General features: G+C 41.5%; 1 protein-coding gene across 1 annotated transcript in view; it reads right to left on the reverse strand.

Moving 5' to 3' along the window:
• The window catches only part of Ttll5 (tubulin tyrosine ligase like 5), a 213,509-nt gene that overhangs the window by 134,632 nt on the left and 60,953 nt on the right, over positions 1 to 17,924 (reverse strand). Inside the window, 5 exon segments of the mRNA XM_038335728.1 lie at positions 156 to 218; positions 6,134 to 6,225; positions 6,494 to 6,607; positions 14,845 to 14,939; positions 17,621 to 17,682. Coding sequence (XP_038191656.1) covers positions 156 to 218; positions 6,134 to 6,225; positions 6,494 to 6,607; positions 14,845 to 14,939; positions 17,621 to 17,682 — 426 coding nt within the window.

Below are 17,924 nucleotides of genomic sequence, written 5' to 3' on the forward strand. Positions count from 1 at the left end.
ACACATGCTGGAAAGCATACACTGGGTTTTGTGAAAGGCCTTTTCTACCCCAGGCCCTGCATGAAGACTTGGATAAAGCTGCCACCCTTCTTTTACATATGTTTTCTCTTAAGCTTGTGATCGAGGTCTAGACATTTAGCTGAGCAAATTCCTACCTGTCCTGGAAAAGGCGTGTTGCCAGCATATAGTTCATGGAGGTTTTGTGTTCGAGGTAGGACCTGAAGGACAAAGAAAGAAATTATTCCTTAAGTTTAGTGCAGGTGGGAAAAGGCAGAAATAAAGCACAAATCAAGCACAAAACTGACAGAATGCTTATGTACACTTCTAAAGTGCCAAATGAGGAGATGGTTGCTCAGAGTAAATGATAAACAATTAGAGTAACTATATAAAACACTATATAAAACAAAGAATAAAGAAGAGGATTTAACTTAGAAAAAAGAAGGCAACATTATCTTGTAGATTAACCAGAGGTGATAGACTACATTTAAAATGTCACACAGAAAGGCAAAAAGCAAACTAGCCAAGAAATCATACGAACAGACAGGACAACAGAAATGAGGAGCATTCAGTACTTTTGTGCTCATCACTGTGGGGGGCACGCATTTCTTCTTGTAAACTTTCAGAAACTGGAAAATCTGTGTCACTAATTCATTCACCTATTCTCCACACAGCTGCACAGCTGTTGAATGTGATTCTGCAACACCAGCCAGACGGGTCTCCTAGGAGCTTTCTCCTCCCACATCTCCCATGGACCCTTTGCCTCTAAATGGAAACCTTCCCAACATAATGGCTGCACAAGTCCACCCAGTCGCACAAAGTCTTCCTTAAAAGAAGCATTCTTGAGTCTCCAGGTTTCCTCCTCTGACCTGAGAGACATGTCACATGCTGTCTCCAAGAACACTTCCTCCAGAAAAGCTGCATGATGCAATTCACTCCCAGATACACACTCAGGAGACACATTCAAGAATGCCAACAGCATAGCAGTCTCTGACAATGACAGACCAAAAAGAAGTCAAATGCCCATCAATAGAAGAATGTGAAATTAATAGCTGTTTCAACAAACAGGTTAAAGGGAAAGTTATTCAAAGGGAATGAGCTCTAGCTATAGGAATCTTGGTAATATGCTTAATAAAAAGAGCAAGATTATATGGAACACACACTTTCTGTCTGGCAAATGTTCAAAAACAACGAAACAAACAATTCTGCTTCTAAACACAAGAGGATAACTGCTACAGGCCTGCTCTCCTAGCACAAAAGTCAGAAAAGTGTACAAAATACAGAAACAACTGTTTTCAGTCAAACAAATGGTGGCACAGGGGGTGATTCTTTTTTGTTTATTTTTTTTTTTCTTTTGAGACAGGGTTTCTCTGTGTAGCTCTAGCTGTCCTGGAACTTGTTCTGTAGACCAGGCCTCGAACTCACAGAGATCCCCTGCCTCTTCCTCCTGAGTGCTGGTATTAAAGGCATGTGCCACCACAGAGGGTGATTCTTATTAGGGAGAAGTAACAAAATTAATTCTTTCAACTTCTCTGCCTTTCTCCCACAGGCGGTTTCCAGAACACCCATCTCATCCCTCTGGGATGAAAAGACCAGATCAAAACTATAGAAAGACTTAGAATTAGCACGGCAAAGCACCGAAGAGGAACAGGATATGCAAGAGAAAAAAGTTCTCAAAATAATGAGAGGTCCCATGAGTTTTGGGGTACACACTAATCTGCTCAGGCAGAAGATAAGCAAAAGGCAATGGTCAGAATAAAGAACAACCAAAACTAAACATAGCTCAAATACCACCACAGTTCACAGGGGACCGAAGATTAAGTTCCAGCTGCCAGAACACAGGGATCTTCTTGAAAGCTAGGTCATTTCATGGGCACCCCAAAAGTGTCTTTTGAGGCAGATATATGCTGAGCTTATATTGAAGGAACCCTAACTTTGCATTAACAATGTTCAGAGGCAGCCTGGAAAACATCATGCTGATCTACAAGTAACACAAGTGCCTCAACAGAAAATTTTAATAGGGTTTAAAGTGGGCAAGGAAATCCAAACACCAAAGATATGGCATTTTAAATGTATAGTGTCTAATCAAAGTAACTGTACAGAGAATAGTATATCCCATAAACCAGTGTTTATCAACATGTGGGTTGTGACCCCACTGGGGGTCAAAAGACCCTTTCACAGGAGTTACAAAGTAGATATCCTGCATATCAAATATTAAGATTCAAAACATATCAAATTAAAGTTAAGAAGGAGCAACAAAATAATTTTATGGTTGGGGACGTCACCACGACATGAGGAACCGTATTAAGGGGGGAACACTAAGAAGGTTAGAAAGACTGCTATAAACTAAAGAATGCCAACCAACGGGCTCAGAAATGGCAGATATGAGTAAAAAGAAAGAATGATGCAAAAACAAAAACAAAAACAAAAAACAGAGGCAGATACAGGTAGATCTCTGAGTTGGAAGCCAGCGTGGTCTAAAGAGCAAGTTCCCCAACAGCCAGGAACCCTGTGTCAAAAAACAAAACAAAACAAAACAAACCTCCAAAAAGCAAGATATAGAAAAAATACAAATAGGACTTCTACATACAAAAAAAATCAATACTAGAAATAAAATGTTCACTAGAATTACTATTAGAAGTTAGGATGCTGCAGACAAACGAAAATTGACCTTAAGAAAAAAGAAAATTGACCTTACAGAAAAAAATAAATGACCATGGCATACCACAGTCAAACAGGTAAAACAACCATAAAACAATAATCTTGGGCTGTGGCGATGGCTTAGTTGGTAAAGTGCCTGTTGGGTAACATGAGGACCTGAGTTTGACTCCCCAGCAGCCACGTACAAAGGTTGGGGCAGTGGTGCGTGCGTATCTGTAACATCAGAGCCGAGTGTTTGAAAACAGACACTCAGAGTTCATCATTGAAGAGCTTCATCAATGAGAGACCCTGTCTCAAATACAAACAAATAGGCCAAAGGGACAGCCCAGCAGGTCAAGGCACTTGCTACTGAGCTTGGTGGACCTGTCTGTGGTCTACCTCTGGGACCCACGTGGTAGAAGGAGAGAATCAATCGCTACAAGACCTCCTTTAACACCCACACAAGCTGGGATATACACACACCATAATATACTGATAAAATAAGCAGGAGAACAATCAAGAAAGACACCTGGCATCTCTTTGAAGAGAACTTTGTAATAAATAAAATATATGATCACTAGAGGAATAATAGAGATAAGATAACTCATTAATCTAAAGATGACATAATGACATAAACCAAGAAAAAAACTAGATAAATAATACAAAATATCAATAAAATGAGTTTTCTTTAATTAATTACTGGTATTTTCTTTTGGCTTGATTTTCATTTTTATTTACTTTCTAACAGCCTCATGCAATATGCAAAGTGTACTGTAATTATATCCATCTTTCTTTACCCTCTTATCCTCCATCCTTTCCTTCTGAACCCCTTCTTCCCAACTAGCAGACTTGATTTTTAAAAACTTTTTATTAATTTATTCATTTTATTTTATGCATGTGTACCATACATGTGCTTGGTGCTCATGGAGGTCAGAAGAGGGCACTGGATCCTCTTGAACTGGAGTTACGGATGGTTGTGAGCCACCATGTGGGAGCTAGGAATTGAACCTGGACCCTCTGTAAGAGTAACAAGTGCTCTTAACTGTAGAGCCAATATTCCAGCCCCAGAATGATTTTTCTAAGATATACTAAGATAATATCAACAAACCTTCAGCTAGAGCAATGAAGAAAACAAAGACTCAAATTAAAAAAAAAAAAAAAAAAAAAAAAAAAAAAAACCAGGATGAAAGAAGAAATCACACTGGTTAATAGAGATGCAAAGAATCATGGCTAGGATGTAGCTGTTGTTGCAGTCTGCTTTAGGACAGTGCTCATATACACTGTAAAGATTTGTCACTCGTATTGGTTTAATAAAACACTGATTGGTCAGTAGCCAGAGAGGTGGAGCAATCAGACTAAGAATTCTGGTAGGAAGAAAGGCAGAGAGAGATGCAATCATCAGCCAGACACAGAGGAAGCAAGATAAGAATGCCTCACTGAGAAAAGGTACCAAGCCATGGGGCTGAACATAGATAAGAATTAAGGGTTAATTAAGCTGTAAGAGCTGTTTAGTAATAAGTCTGAGCTAATAGGCCAACCCGTTTATAATTATTGTAAGCCTCTGTGTGTTTCTTTGGGACTGAACTGGCTGCAGGATCAGGCAGGACAGAAACTTATGTCTACAGGAGTTTCCATCTAGCAGAGCATGCACACAGCTCTGGATTCCATCTCCAGAACCATATAAACTGGATCTAATGGGTCAAAACTGTAATTCTACTCAGAAGGTAAAATGAAAAGGTTAGAAGTTCAAGGTCATCCTTGGTTTTATAGCAAGTTTGAGGCCAGTTTCGGATATATGAGATCCTGTTTCAGATAAAAACAGGAGAGGATGCTGAAGTAGAGAGATGGCCCAGCAATTAAGAGCACTTACAGAGGACCCCAGTTTGGTTCTTAGCACCCACATCAGGAAGCTCACCTCTAACTCCAAGCCCTCTTTTGGCCTCTGCATGTGCCCACATTCACATGCATAAACCATAGAGAAACACACAAACAAACACATATTGTTTTAAATCCTGAGAATCATAAGGAACTATTAAGAACAATTACATGCCAACAAACTGCATAATCTAGAAGAAATGAGTAAGGTCCTATGCACATATAACATACCAAGATTTAATTATGAACAAATAAAAATCTGAACGGATCAATAAAAAGTGAAGATATACAATCAGTAATAAAGTCTTTGGAGAAGAAGAAGAGAAAGAGAAAGAAGCTGCTACCACCTAGGACCTGGTGACAGTAAGAAAGGGAACCAATTAGAACTATTCAACATCTTGGGTAAAAGCATAAAAGTGTATCTCCACTGGTCAATGACTTATCAAATTCTACTCCAGGCATTTACTCAGGAGAAATGAAATTTTAAGGGCACACAAAGCACAGCCCATGAACACTTATAGGGATTTTCTTTACAACAGCCAAATAATGGACACACCTGTCCATGGCAGGAAAATTGATAGAGATACTGTGATAGATAACACAATCAAACAGAACACAGGAATAAAGAATAAATTACTACTTCATGTGACAACAGGCATGAACCTCAATAATATTGTATAAGAAACAGAAGCCAAGTGCAGAAGTTACAAAAACAGTCATAAAATGCTGCTCTGCTGATGCCTGAGGCCTGGGATTACGTGGAGAGGGATTGTCAAGGGTCATACAGGACTTACGAAAGTGTCCTATGTAATGGTTGTGGAGTAGTTAAATTTGCCAAAAGCTACCATCAAAACAAACACTTAAAATGGAGGCATTGTATTTACTGTCTGGAAACTAGAACTGGGAGCTTACCAGAATGAACGATGTATTATTTAGGCACATACAGTGAGGACAAATAAATTCTCAGATCATGATGATAAAAAAACAAAATTAAGGACAGAGGAATGGTTAGTTGGGAAACAGGTAATTAAAAATAGTAGGGGGAGAGCTGAAGAGATGGCTCACAGGTCAGGAGCACTTGCTGCTATTCTTGAGGACCTGTGTTCAGTTCCAGTGCCCACATAAGGCAGGCAACTCAGAACAGTCTGTAACTCCAGCTTCTGAGACTCCAATGTCTCTGCTCATGAGACCATTTGTAGTCACGTGCACATAGCCACATGTACACATATCATGTAATCAAAATTAATAAAAATGAATATTAAAAAAATGGGGAGGGAGCTTTAATACATAGGGAGGTTAATTACCATCAATGGCCATGTTCTTGGATTTATTAATATTGTGGTTTGTCTTTTCTCCCCTCTCTTTGAAGTCTGGGTCTCAATGAGCCCACGGAGGCCTCGACTTCCCTATGCAGCAGAGGACGACTTTGAGCCTCCTGTCTCTCCCTCCTGAATCTGGAAATGTTAAGCATGCATCACCACGCCTAGTTTGTGGATTAATTACTGTTTTAAAAAAGGTAAGACACCGCCGCATTGAAAGCAATAACAACGAGTCACAAACAAGCTAATTCTACAGACTTGAGGTATAACTAGAAGAGAAAAAAAAAAGGCAGTCACCTCACCCATATATTTCCCATGTCTCAGATGTAGGAAATATGCGGATAAATCCTCCTCTTCGGTCATTCTCTTCCTTTACCCTCCGTAAAACTTTGATCTGGGTGGAGGAAGAAAGAACAGAGTAAGACAAAGAGCACCTACTCTGAAACCTGTGGCTATAAGACAAAGGCAGAGTTACACATGAAGAAACCAGCAAACATGTGTGCAAAAATTAATGACATCAGGAGTCTTCTAAGGAGAAACTTCTATCTAGAATCTTTCTCCTTTCGGGGAAAAACATGAATTTGTCATGAGTATTATGAATCACAAATTTGCAATGAGCACTGTGCTAACCCACAAAGGCATGAAATAAAATAAATCTTTACCTCCTCCATTGACAGACCAAGCACAGAACCGCCTATCTTCCCCGGTACCTTCTCCCGGGCTGAGGCCACAAGGTTTTTCATTTCTGCGTCACTGGCAGAAAGTGGACGGGAACGCTAAGAGGGAGAAAATCAAAGCAAGGTTGAAGGGAGCAAGCTCCATTATCGTTCCCTTGCTCCCCACTCAACATCAAATCTACAGCCCAATTTCTAGAATTAGTCACTTAACACAAACCCCCAGGAAACAGAAGGAAAACAAACCACTAGTGAACTCCAAGTCAAGACGAGAAATGGCAGAAAACAGCTAACGCGCAGAAACAAGCAGGAAACATCGGGCGATGCTGGGTGGCTCCTCAACGGACACTTAGTCTTGGTTTTAGGGTATAGCCAATATTTTTGGGGAATGAAGAAAAAAATAGCCCCACAGAAACAAGACTGTGTATTTATTCTAGTAAATAATTATCTTCTCTTTAGCACTGGGAGAGGAGAGTTGGGGGACCTGAGAGAAGACACCAAGGAATACACTTTGCTTTCAAACTGGGTGCTCTGGGTATTTTAGAAATTGAATGGGAAACTCCTAGAGCTGAATCATCAGTGATTTAAAATAGAGCTCCACTGAAAACCCTACACCCAGGCAGCACAGCGGCTGCTGGATACCATGACTGGATGAATTGCCCCAGAGGATGGCCCTCATGGACCAACAGACCATCCGGGTTACGGCTGTTTCCACAACAGGAGCAGGAGCCTGAGGACCATGCTGTCAGGGATTTTGATGTTACACAAGCAGAAAAGTGGCAGGGACCAGAGTCAAACAGCCTGAAGTGTGAAAATACACTACTACTGACACTGATGAAATGGCTGATGAAACCTAACAAACACAAATGTCAAGAAGACAAAAAGAGGGAGAAATAATCGAAGAGCTATAGGCATGAAATATCTTTCTAGATTCCTGGAAGAAACTTCCATCAAGGAGAAGCAGGTCAACTGTGAGCAGCTAGTACTGTCTTTATGCTTAGACCAGACATGGGTGTTTGTGAGTCTCCAAAATTCATGATGAGGACCTACCCCCCCAACTGATGGTATTTGGAAATGGGGCCGTTAAGGGGTAATCAGATAAGGTCATATTCATGGTGCCTTAGAATTGGTTCCATAGAATTAGTTCCAGAGACCTTACTCACTCTCATGTGCTCTCCCTGATGTGTGCAAACAGATGTACTCCGAGTAGGGAATGAAATGTCTACCACCTACAAAGTAAGGCCTCAGAAGGACTTCTACCTTGCTGGAATCTTGGTCTTTTTTGCTTTGTTTTGTTTTCCGGTTTTTCAAAACAGGTTTTTTTTTTTTTTTTTTTTGTGTAGTCCTGGAACTCACTTTGTAGACCAGGCTGGCCTTGAACTCATAGAGATCACCTATGATCTGCCTCCCAAGTGCTGGGATTAAAGGCATGCGCCACCATTATCCCACCTGGAATCTTGTAAACATCCCAGTGTCTAGAACTATAAGAAATAAATTTTCTGCTAAGTCACCAAGTAACATATTATAACAGTACACAAACCATGGATGGGTTTCCCTTTGAACACAGGAAACTAATTATGTGTAAAACACTCATCTACAAACTAGCATAGAAGTAATAAAAACTAGATTTTATAACTAGATAGTTATAAAAGTCCCATGACAAGCTACCTATACAGTGAAAGATTATGAAATCAGCATTTGTTTGTCTAGCTTTTACTGTGGTATCTTCTACATCTAGGGAAGTAAATCAATAAATATTTGCTTAGAAGTGAGCAGCCATGCTGGGATAGAGCCCTAATATGTTCAGAATTTAAAACTGCAGAAGAATTTTGGGGAGCATTTTGATTTCCTTCAGGCTCTAGGAATAAAGTGAACTGTAATATGCACCAAAATCCACCTGTAAAAGGGATAGTGTAAAGATCCAGAGAAGAACATGTCACTTTTGCAAGTCTCTAAAGTGTGGTGATTATTTAGCAAAGAGGAACTGATACAGTAAAGAAACGGCTTGAGGACTTTTCGCATCACCCATACTACTTACTGGTTGAGGAAATAGACACGCTTATTTAGTTCCGGTCATGAAGCCACATAGAGCCACTGGCAATGAGTCTTCCAAAATCAAGAAGTCATCCTGTCTGATCCTAAGGGATTTATATCTATTTTAATGTTGGGGGAAGTTAGAAGATGGAACCCTGGGCCTTTATGTATGCTAGCAACTTCTCTACTACTGAGGTATAACCTACTCTTTGATGTCTTTGAGAGAGTATCTCAGGCTAGCCTAAAACTAGCGATCCTCCTGCCTCAGCCTTCCAAGCACTGATACTACAGATGTGTGTCACCACACCTTCTGTTAAGGGTACTTTAAAGTCATCTCGGATAATATAACGAGGGAATAAGACATATTACTCAAATGACTGCATGCAAATGAAGACTTTCATCGGCTGTCTGGAAGAGACTGCCATGCAAAGGCGCTGATGAACTGAACCTGCATTAGGCTGCTGAAGTGCTGAGAGCACTGACTCCTGGAATAGTTGTCAGGGATGCATCTGTGTCTAGGAACACAGGACAAGCCAATATTAAATAACACCTAATGACGATTTCCAACTTCACTTCTTTGTAGCAGGGTTTTTAATAATCGTTGGGTCCTAATCTAATGCTCAGCACTAACTTAACAGCATTCCTGTAAAGAATGAATGAGCACCTAAAACGCTTAAGTTTCTCTACAACAGCTTTCAAGAGACACCTCCTACACTCCTGCGCACACACACAGTTCCTTTCTTACTTACATCCCACCTCTTATACTCGTGTGTGAGAAAAATCAAAGTTTGGGAGTGCCCCAGCACACTAGGACACCAAAAGCAAGGGGAAAAAAGAAATCAGATTGATCTGCAAAACCATCATAAATATCAAAATCAGGGAAGAGTGGGGGCACAGCCCAGTGATCCTCAGTGCTCGGCTAGCATGTGCAAGGCCCAAGGCTCTTCCTATTACTTCACAAAAAAAAAAAAAAAAAACAACTTCAAGAAAAAGCAGTCATCCTGTGGCTTTAACTTAGGTCCTTCCACTGCATTCTCTGAGTGGTAATATGATAAATGATATATTCCAGCAGGCTGCTGACTGCTTAGAAACAAGGCTCCACTGAACTGGGAGCCCTCTAGCTCCGGGAGATGACAAGCTATGTACACCATCAAGTGCTCAGATAAATTTTAGAGTGCCAATTAGTGTCCAGGTAAGAATCTACCACGCAATGTGCAGCACAGCGATTACATGACCACAGGCACCACTCTGGATTTAGAATCTACCCAGAGAAGACACGTTTACGTATCTAAGCATCATTGTTTGAGGAAGAAACAACTGAATGTAAAATGGTCAAGACAAAGGAACATGTACCCGCACTCAGTAAGAGCAAGTGGTGCTTACAAACGTTTTCTCGCAGTCTAAATAAGGAAGGCTGCCAAAAACCTGACACAATGGAGACTCGGGAAACAGGTGAACTGCCCAGATGACATCAGAAATGAGGGTAAGAAAATATGAGACAAGAGCAATGTAAATAAAAAGAATCTACAATTCTGTATGTGAAGTGCAGAAATCAACAGTATAAGTAAAGGAACCTAGAAATAGCTCAACTCTTTGTGATTGACTGGCTATTAAGAAATAAAAGGTAAACACTGAAAAAGTTAAAGAATTAATGCTATCAAATGAAATAAAAAGATCATGTATCAATAAATATAGCTTCTAAAAGATGACTTCAATATAATCAGAAGCATACTTTGAAATTAGGATAAGACTATGGTAAATTAAGCGGGCTGTTACAAGGAAATCAGATGAGCTACCTAGATCTCTGGAATTAATCTAAGTCAGTAGGTCTGAGAGAATGTGTTTTGTTAAGAGAACTGACTTTAAAAAGAACAAAAACCCAACAACAAACTTACCCAAACCTCCTATAATTATGTCTGGAAAACTATGAAGCACTGACGTGGCACCAGAAAGCTAGAAAACAGTAACTGAGGGGCCACCTTAAAAACTGTGTGTCTGGGTAACTGATGCCCAGTCAGGCTGACTCGGACACCTAGTAAAATAATAGACAAACATGAGAAGAAAAGACTCACAGGCACTTAGGGTTTAGTTTGCCCACAAAGGATAACAATATGGAAACTGCTTTATTTATTTTAAACATGCTTTAAAAGTCTGACTTTTAGAGCAACATTATATATATACACACACATATATATATATATATATATTCTTTTTTAATAGGATGGCAAAGACTACAGCAGACATAGGAAGGCTTTAGTGTCTTTGGATTTTATAGAAGCATTAGAGAAAATTTAATGTATTTATACCAAATTTTATTTCCAGTCAGGGAGTTATTGTTATAATAAATATAATATATGGCAAAAATGCAAAGTGTTAAAAATATAAGTAGAGCATAATATAAACGGCAACAAATCAGGAATTATCAATGAAATATTATTGAGATCTTTCCCATTGTTTGAAAACAACTATGAGCTGATGACCATGAAAGTAAGACCAGATACTGATGCTGGGGGTAAAGCACTCAAGAGAGGACTGAGAAGTATGAAGGGCACTAGACCTTCTGGGTGACATCCTGATGGTGTTTTATACCTTCTTTCTCACAAGAATTCCACACATGTATTCGTCCCATTTGGCAGGTGTGGGTCCTGAGTCCCAGAGACTTCAGGAACCTCCCTGAGGTCTAGCACCTAGTTATTAGCAGGAACTGAACTTAAATCCAGGTCCCTCTCCTTCTAAAGCTCACCTGCTTTCCACAGAGCCAGCACAACCATACAGTTCATTTTCCAGCAGGTGCAAATCTGAACTCCAGGCATTCCAGGCAGGAAATAATGCGGATAGAGATAAAAGAATAGAAAAAGACAGGCACAAAGCAAGCAATACTAGAGACTGTATAATCTGACAGCCACCGAGCAGGTCTACGTGCGCAGAAATGCCTTTTCTTTCCTCCCTTTCTTGATCTCATCTTAGCTCTGATAAGAAATTAGGGGGACACTGAGGGCTTCATTTCCAGAAGAACAGTGGCAAAGAGAAGTAAAGTTAACAACATTTATAAAACAGGCTTTACGTCATGTAGGCCAGTTTAAATATATAACTAGAGAAAGGCCTTGCTAAACAAAACAAAACAAAACGAAAAATCCTAAGCAACGAGGCTACATGTAAAGAACTGAAAATGAATGACACAGGGAAATTAGGGCGGGAATTGTACACAAGGACACTGAAACCAAACCAGCACGCCATGCAATGTTCTCACAGCTTGCATCATATGGATTAGTTCAAGTGATATTTAGAATGTAGGCTCTTTGTCTGGTTGGTTATTTGGTCTGTGTATTTTACTATGGGTAGCAAATAATATTTAGATAATTACTAAATATGAAACATTACATTCTGTAGAATTTTGAATTCTACCATCTATGTGACCAAATATACATTATAGAACCAAACACGACACTAGACATCCTTAGGACTTTTCTTAGCCATATAAATCATCTTATTGGAAGCAGGAGTTCAGGAAGCTGCCATTCAGGCTTCCAGTTTCGACAATGCACCAGAGAAGAGAATGTTAGGATAACTGCAGCAGAGCTTCCTGCTGCGCATCAGCGGGAACAACCTGCCCCTTTGAGCAGAGGGAAGAGATGACCTCCAATTTAACACACTGCAGCAAAACGGTGCCAAAGTCCCAAACTGAGCAACGCCAAGGCAATGGCAATCAATTTCAAAAACTGCTTATACGGACAGTAAAGGAGCAAAAGTTGCTCGTGTCGGAAAAACATCTGTCTTATTTTAAAGGTCACATCTAATTCTGGCAGGCATCTAAATTCAGTTACAAATTGCTGCACATATCAAGTAGCAGCTGTGAAAAAATGCAAATTAGCCCAAGACTCGATGTGAAAAAAGCTAACACTAAGCTGCTGGAGCGGCGTGCTTCCTAAGATACCTGAACCAGAGAGAGCTCCTCTGTGAATTTTAGTATTTTCTTTCCAGAATATTTTGGGAAAAATAATGGATAGGCTCTGTTCATCATTTCAATCCAGCTGCCTTTACCACAGCATAATCATCCTTGGGAACTGACGACCCAAGCTACTGCGTCCTCTGTTCTCATCGTCTATAGCCAAGAAGATACTGGCACATTTCTTTCCAGGCATTCTATTTTGTGTTCTCAAATCATATAAAGAGCAGGTTCACGATCTACATGTACCGCAAAAGTCCAAAGCTAAAAGGCTTTCTATTTGAGAAATAGGAATTAAAACTGAGTCAAGGCTCTAAATGACCTAGAATACACTTGTGTGATTTTTGCTGGCTGAACCTATGCAGATAATGGATGCTATAAGAGACAAAGAAACGGGATAATGCCCTACCTTTTCCTAATAGGCCTATGGCTCTCCATTTCTTGCATCTAAGACATTAGAAAGCACAGAGCACATGCAAGAGCCCTGCCCTTGGTTGAAAAGTGAGAATATTCCTCTTCAGTAGTGTTGTCTTCCTATTCTTTGTATTCCAACTTCAACTTCCCATTACTGTTAGACACTGAAGACACTGAGTCAACAAGCCTGCCTGACAAACCTGTCTCATACAGCACACTACATATATCACCTAAGGCTGCTTATTGATGACGTCATGCCACTGCCTACCAGTACACAGAACAAATATTGGGTAGATTTTTGGTGATTTGCAGAGAATAGCCAATAAACGCTGACTGGCAAGTTAAGACACGGATCCATTCCTTCAGGATTGGAATGCTGCCATCCCTAGAAGAAAAGCCTGGCAGAAATCGTATCTAAACCATGAGAAATATTCACAGCTCTAAGTGTGCAACTCTGTCCAGGGACCATGCAAGGAACAATTAGCACAGGAATGCGACTGCCTAAGTCTCCCCACTATACCGAGGTTAATAATTCTCTACCTTTTCTTTGATCTGTGAAGATGCTCTTGAGCAAGTATGACTCTGATGTCTGGCTGTATTTCTAATCTGAGACAATCCCTCTTACAATACAGCACATCGTGCTCCACAGCACACCACCGCCTCGGGAACCACCCCAGAGCAGGACTCCCCTCCCCAACAGGCAGCCATGGACCCACTCCAGATCACAGGCATGTTAGGTTTGGCTTGCAGCGCTTTAGTTTTGTTTGACTGAGCTAACTGTCAACATTAAAACAAACAAACAAAAGGAAACAAAAAAATCACTTCACTTCTGGTTTCTCTGACAACAGGAGGCTCTTGGCCCTGTTTGCCCACACTGGAGCATGACAGTGATCAGCTAGATTATCCTCATCAGCCTGCCACCCCTAGGATGGGAGGCCTCCGCTCCTCAGTTAGCCTGGCACATCACTGTGCCGTAGCTGCCTACTATCCCGTCTTCACACTACCTGCCTGCATACAAGACTGTGGAAAACCTGTCAATGTGATATCTGACACAGCATTGCTCTCTGTGAGATCCATGAACGATGGATGAAGAGGAAGAATGGAAGGATGAAGTGGAGGAAAAAGTGATGAAAAGGAGAGGGGGAGGGACAGTAGAGAGGGAGAAGGGGGGGAAGCCATCAGTAGTGCTTACAGTGTAGTGGAGGAGCACAGGACAATTTAAAGGCCACAATCAATGAATGCAAAACAATACATTGAAAACAAGGTAACTGTGGTGTCCTTATACTATATCTAAGGACACTAGAGGTCCTTAAAGATAAGTTGGATTATAAAAAGTAGTTCCAAAGCTTGAGTAGGCCAGGGAATCAAATCAGATGGGCGGAGAAGAGGCAGGCAGAGCTTTATTAGTAAGAAGAAACACTGAGTGGCTGTACTCAAGCATGCAGACGGATGGCACAACCGAATGAGCAGACTCAGAACCAGAGTGCACACAGCCTGGAGCAGTATTGACCAAATGATGCTTCTGATTCACCAGCTTCTTTGGCTATTTATTTGAGCTCTAATCAGAGCTCATGAGCACTGAGGGTCCCTTCAAAAAGAGGAAAGGGGACACACTGTTTCAATGGAGCATCTTTACAGAACTAGTCTGAAGATTAGAAAATGCCTAGTCATGCTTAAGAACTAACAGACCCCAGTATGGCAATCTGAGAGGAGAGATGGTAAGCTTGGAAGGGAGAAGAAAAGGTAGTGAAGAGAGAAAAGACAGAACAAAAACAAGGAGTAACTCTGTTAGAAAGCAGTTAAAAGCATCAAAGACAGCCACTGCAGAACACGGAATTCTGCCCCGAGTGACCTCCCAAGCAGCGCTTCAGCTCCCTCGTTTCATCAGTGGCCGGCCACTCCCCAGCAAGCCTTCTTTGGGCTTCATGCTCCTCAATTTGCTTACCTGAGGTTTCTGAAAAGGGTTCCGCCTGGAAGACTCAAAGGTGGGATAAATTGACCGGTTGGATGCCCGCTGTGCAGGATCTTGGCACACAAATCCTGGATGGGGAATGAGCAGTATTAAGAGCTGCCCTTTTCTAAGAAAGGAGCCTGTTTGGTTTGGTTCAAGCATCTTTAAACTAACCCCACAGAGGGAAGCAGACTGAGAAACTAAGTGCAATCTCGATTGACAGAGATGTGGCTTTGAAAAATCTCAAACAAATGAACAAGTCATCTTTGTGAAACATATAGCTTTTCATAAAAATCTTTTCATAAAAGAAAAGCTTGCTTGTTGCATTTTTTTAACTAGCTTTCTGGATGGTGACTAGTGGGGAAACACAGCTTTTGCCAGAAGAGTCCATAGCAAGCATGTCATCATGTCCTGCTACAATCTCTGGGAATTCTCTAACTTCTGCAATGGGCTTTAGGATTATCTACAGCTTAAAAATGTTATATCTGTTTTTCAAAAAAAATAATTAGCATTTTTGTACTCAACACAATCTCATCATCATCATCATCATCATCATCATCATCATTATTTTGGTTTTTCAAAACAAGGTTTCTCTGGGTAGCCTTGGCTGTCCTGAACTCACTCTGTAGACCAGGCTGGCCTCGAACTCAGAGTCCCCTTCCTCTGCCTCCCAAGTGCTAGGATGTGCGTACCCAGCTCTAATTAATTATTTTAACATTCAACTGTAAAGTAATAATACTAGGTCATGATTCCCAAGAAGCAAAACAGATTTTGGCCTAAATCATAGATTATATTGGTTTTTATATTATTGGTAAATTGCATGCATCACTGTAAAAACAGAGATTTTTTTTTCTTCAGAATTTTTCCAACAAAAAAATGAAAAAAAAAATAAACAGAATTTCCACTAGTTTTACTTCCTTCCTAAAAGAACTAGATTCTCCACCAAAAAGAAGATGCTACAAACCATAGGCCCAGAGAGGCCAGATAACAAGGAGAGCTCAGGGGGGCAGAAGAGATTTTGTAGGTGGACTGGGGGCAGGTGGAGACGGGAACATGAGGGATCAGGTAGAGATGGGGTGAAGGGAGAGTACTGAAACAGACGACTGGAACGCAGGGGGCCATTCTGGGTCTGGTTGATACCTGGTGCATGGAAAACTCATGGGAATCTAGAAAGATGAGCCCACGGCTAAGGGTCCTAGCAACAGTGAATAGGAAGCGTGAACTGGCCCATCTCCTGTGACCAAGTAATGGAGGGACTGGGACACCACCCAGCCACATGACCTTCAATTTGCAGTCTATCCCGTCTATGGCATGTGCTGAAGTAAGGATAACCAACTAATGACTGGTCCAGCCTGAGACCCATCCCACAAGAGGAAGCCCACCCAACACTGCCTGGAGCACCAGGACCCAGAGGCTGGATGGCCAGAGACCTGGGATAGAACCAAACACCACTGGAGGAAAAAAAAAGTCAGTGTAATGATGCCTAATGATATTCTGCACTGGTCCCTACCCCAACTGTCATCAGAGAGGCTTCATCCAGCAACTGACAGAAACATATGCAAAGAACCACGGCCAAACATTAGCCAGAGCTTTTCGGGAATCCTGCTCAAGAGAGGAAGGGAGGGAGGGAGGGAGGGAAAGAGGGAGGGAGGGAGGGAGGGAGGGAGGGAGGGAGGGAGGGAGGGAGGGAGGGAGGGAGGACTGTAGGAGCCAGAGGGGTCAAGGACATCATGAGAAAGCCCACATCATTAACTAACCTGGGCTCACAGGGGCTCAGAGTCTCAACTGACAACCAGGGAGCCTGTTTGCATGGGACTGACCTAGATCCTCTGCTTATACGTGACAGTTGTATAGCTTGGTCTTTTCGTGGGACTCCTGACAGTAGGAGCAGGGGCTATCTTTGACTCTTTTTCTGGCATTTGGGATTCTGTTCCCAAATACTGGGTCGCCTTGCCCAGCCTCAATACAAGGGGAGGTGCTGCCTCTTACTGCAACTTGATCTGCCATTTTTGTTGATATCCATGGGAGGCCTGCCCTTTTCTAAACAAAAATTGGGACTGGGGTGGGACGGGGTGGGTGGTGGTGGTGACAGGGGAGAGGTCATGGGGAAAGACTGAGAGGAGAGGAGGGAGGAAACTATGATCAGGATGTAAAATAAATAAATAAATTTAAAAAAATAATAAGAAGAGAGTGGCTAAGTTTTACAGCATCAGCGGATACGAGTACTAGCTCACATTAAATGGATTTAGTTGTGTCTTTTTGGGAAAATTTTAAAACCCAATAATAAAGCCATGCCATACCCACCTGACTGCCCATCTCCATTTCAAAGTTCTGGCTTATCTACTTAAAATGGGATTTCTTCCTCGGGCTGCTTTGGCTATAATACTGTAAAAGGGATCATGTTGAAGCCAGCAGAGACTGTCTAGGAGAAATACAGCCGGTCTCCTTTGTAACAGGGCTTCTTCGGTGGGTTTCAGTTTCCCAGCTCGGAGAAAAACTATACTCTCTGCAGATCTTTGCTTAATTCTCTGCCTCTGCTCATAACTCCCATGCCCCAGGTCTCAGCCCTGGTTGTGGTTCAGCCTCGGGACAGGATGGAGCCAGGGGGAGTAGGAACATGTAAACACTTCCCTGAAAATATAATTTTTTAGTACAAAACATTCAGCATGGCTTAGGAACTGCCAGTTGGCAACACCTACAGCTGGAGCCTGGCAAATGGAAGCTCTGGTTAATTTTTTGAGAGTCCAGTTCAGAACACATTGCTACTTACCTACAACAGTGAACATATCTGAGATCATACTGGCTTTAATCTTGAGGTCCAGCGGTGCATCACTAAGAGAACAGAGAAAGAAAGGGGCAATGGATTGCTCTGTAGGCTAACAGAAGAGCTGCCTCATCATGGGTCCCAGTATAGCACAGTTTCCAAACATCTGAGAAGCAGCGCAGCACAACAAACTGACAGGAAAGGGAAGAGAAATTTGGGTGGAAAATAACAGAATATAAGCCTTCTGTGAAACTCATCCTCTGTAAGGCAGGCCCAGCACCAATACATTGACTCCCCGACATGGAATCTT

The sequence above is a fragment of the Arvicola amphibius genome, chromosome 7 (assembly GCF_903992535.2).
Source record: "Arvicola amphibius chromosome 7, mArvAmp1.2, whole genome shotgun sequence".
NCBI lineage: Eukaryota > Metazoa > Chordata > Mammalia > Rodentia > Cricetidae > Arvicola > Arvicola amphibius.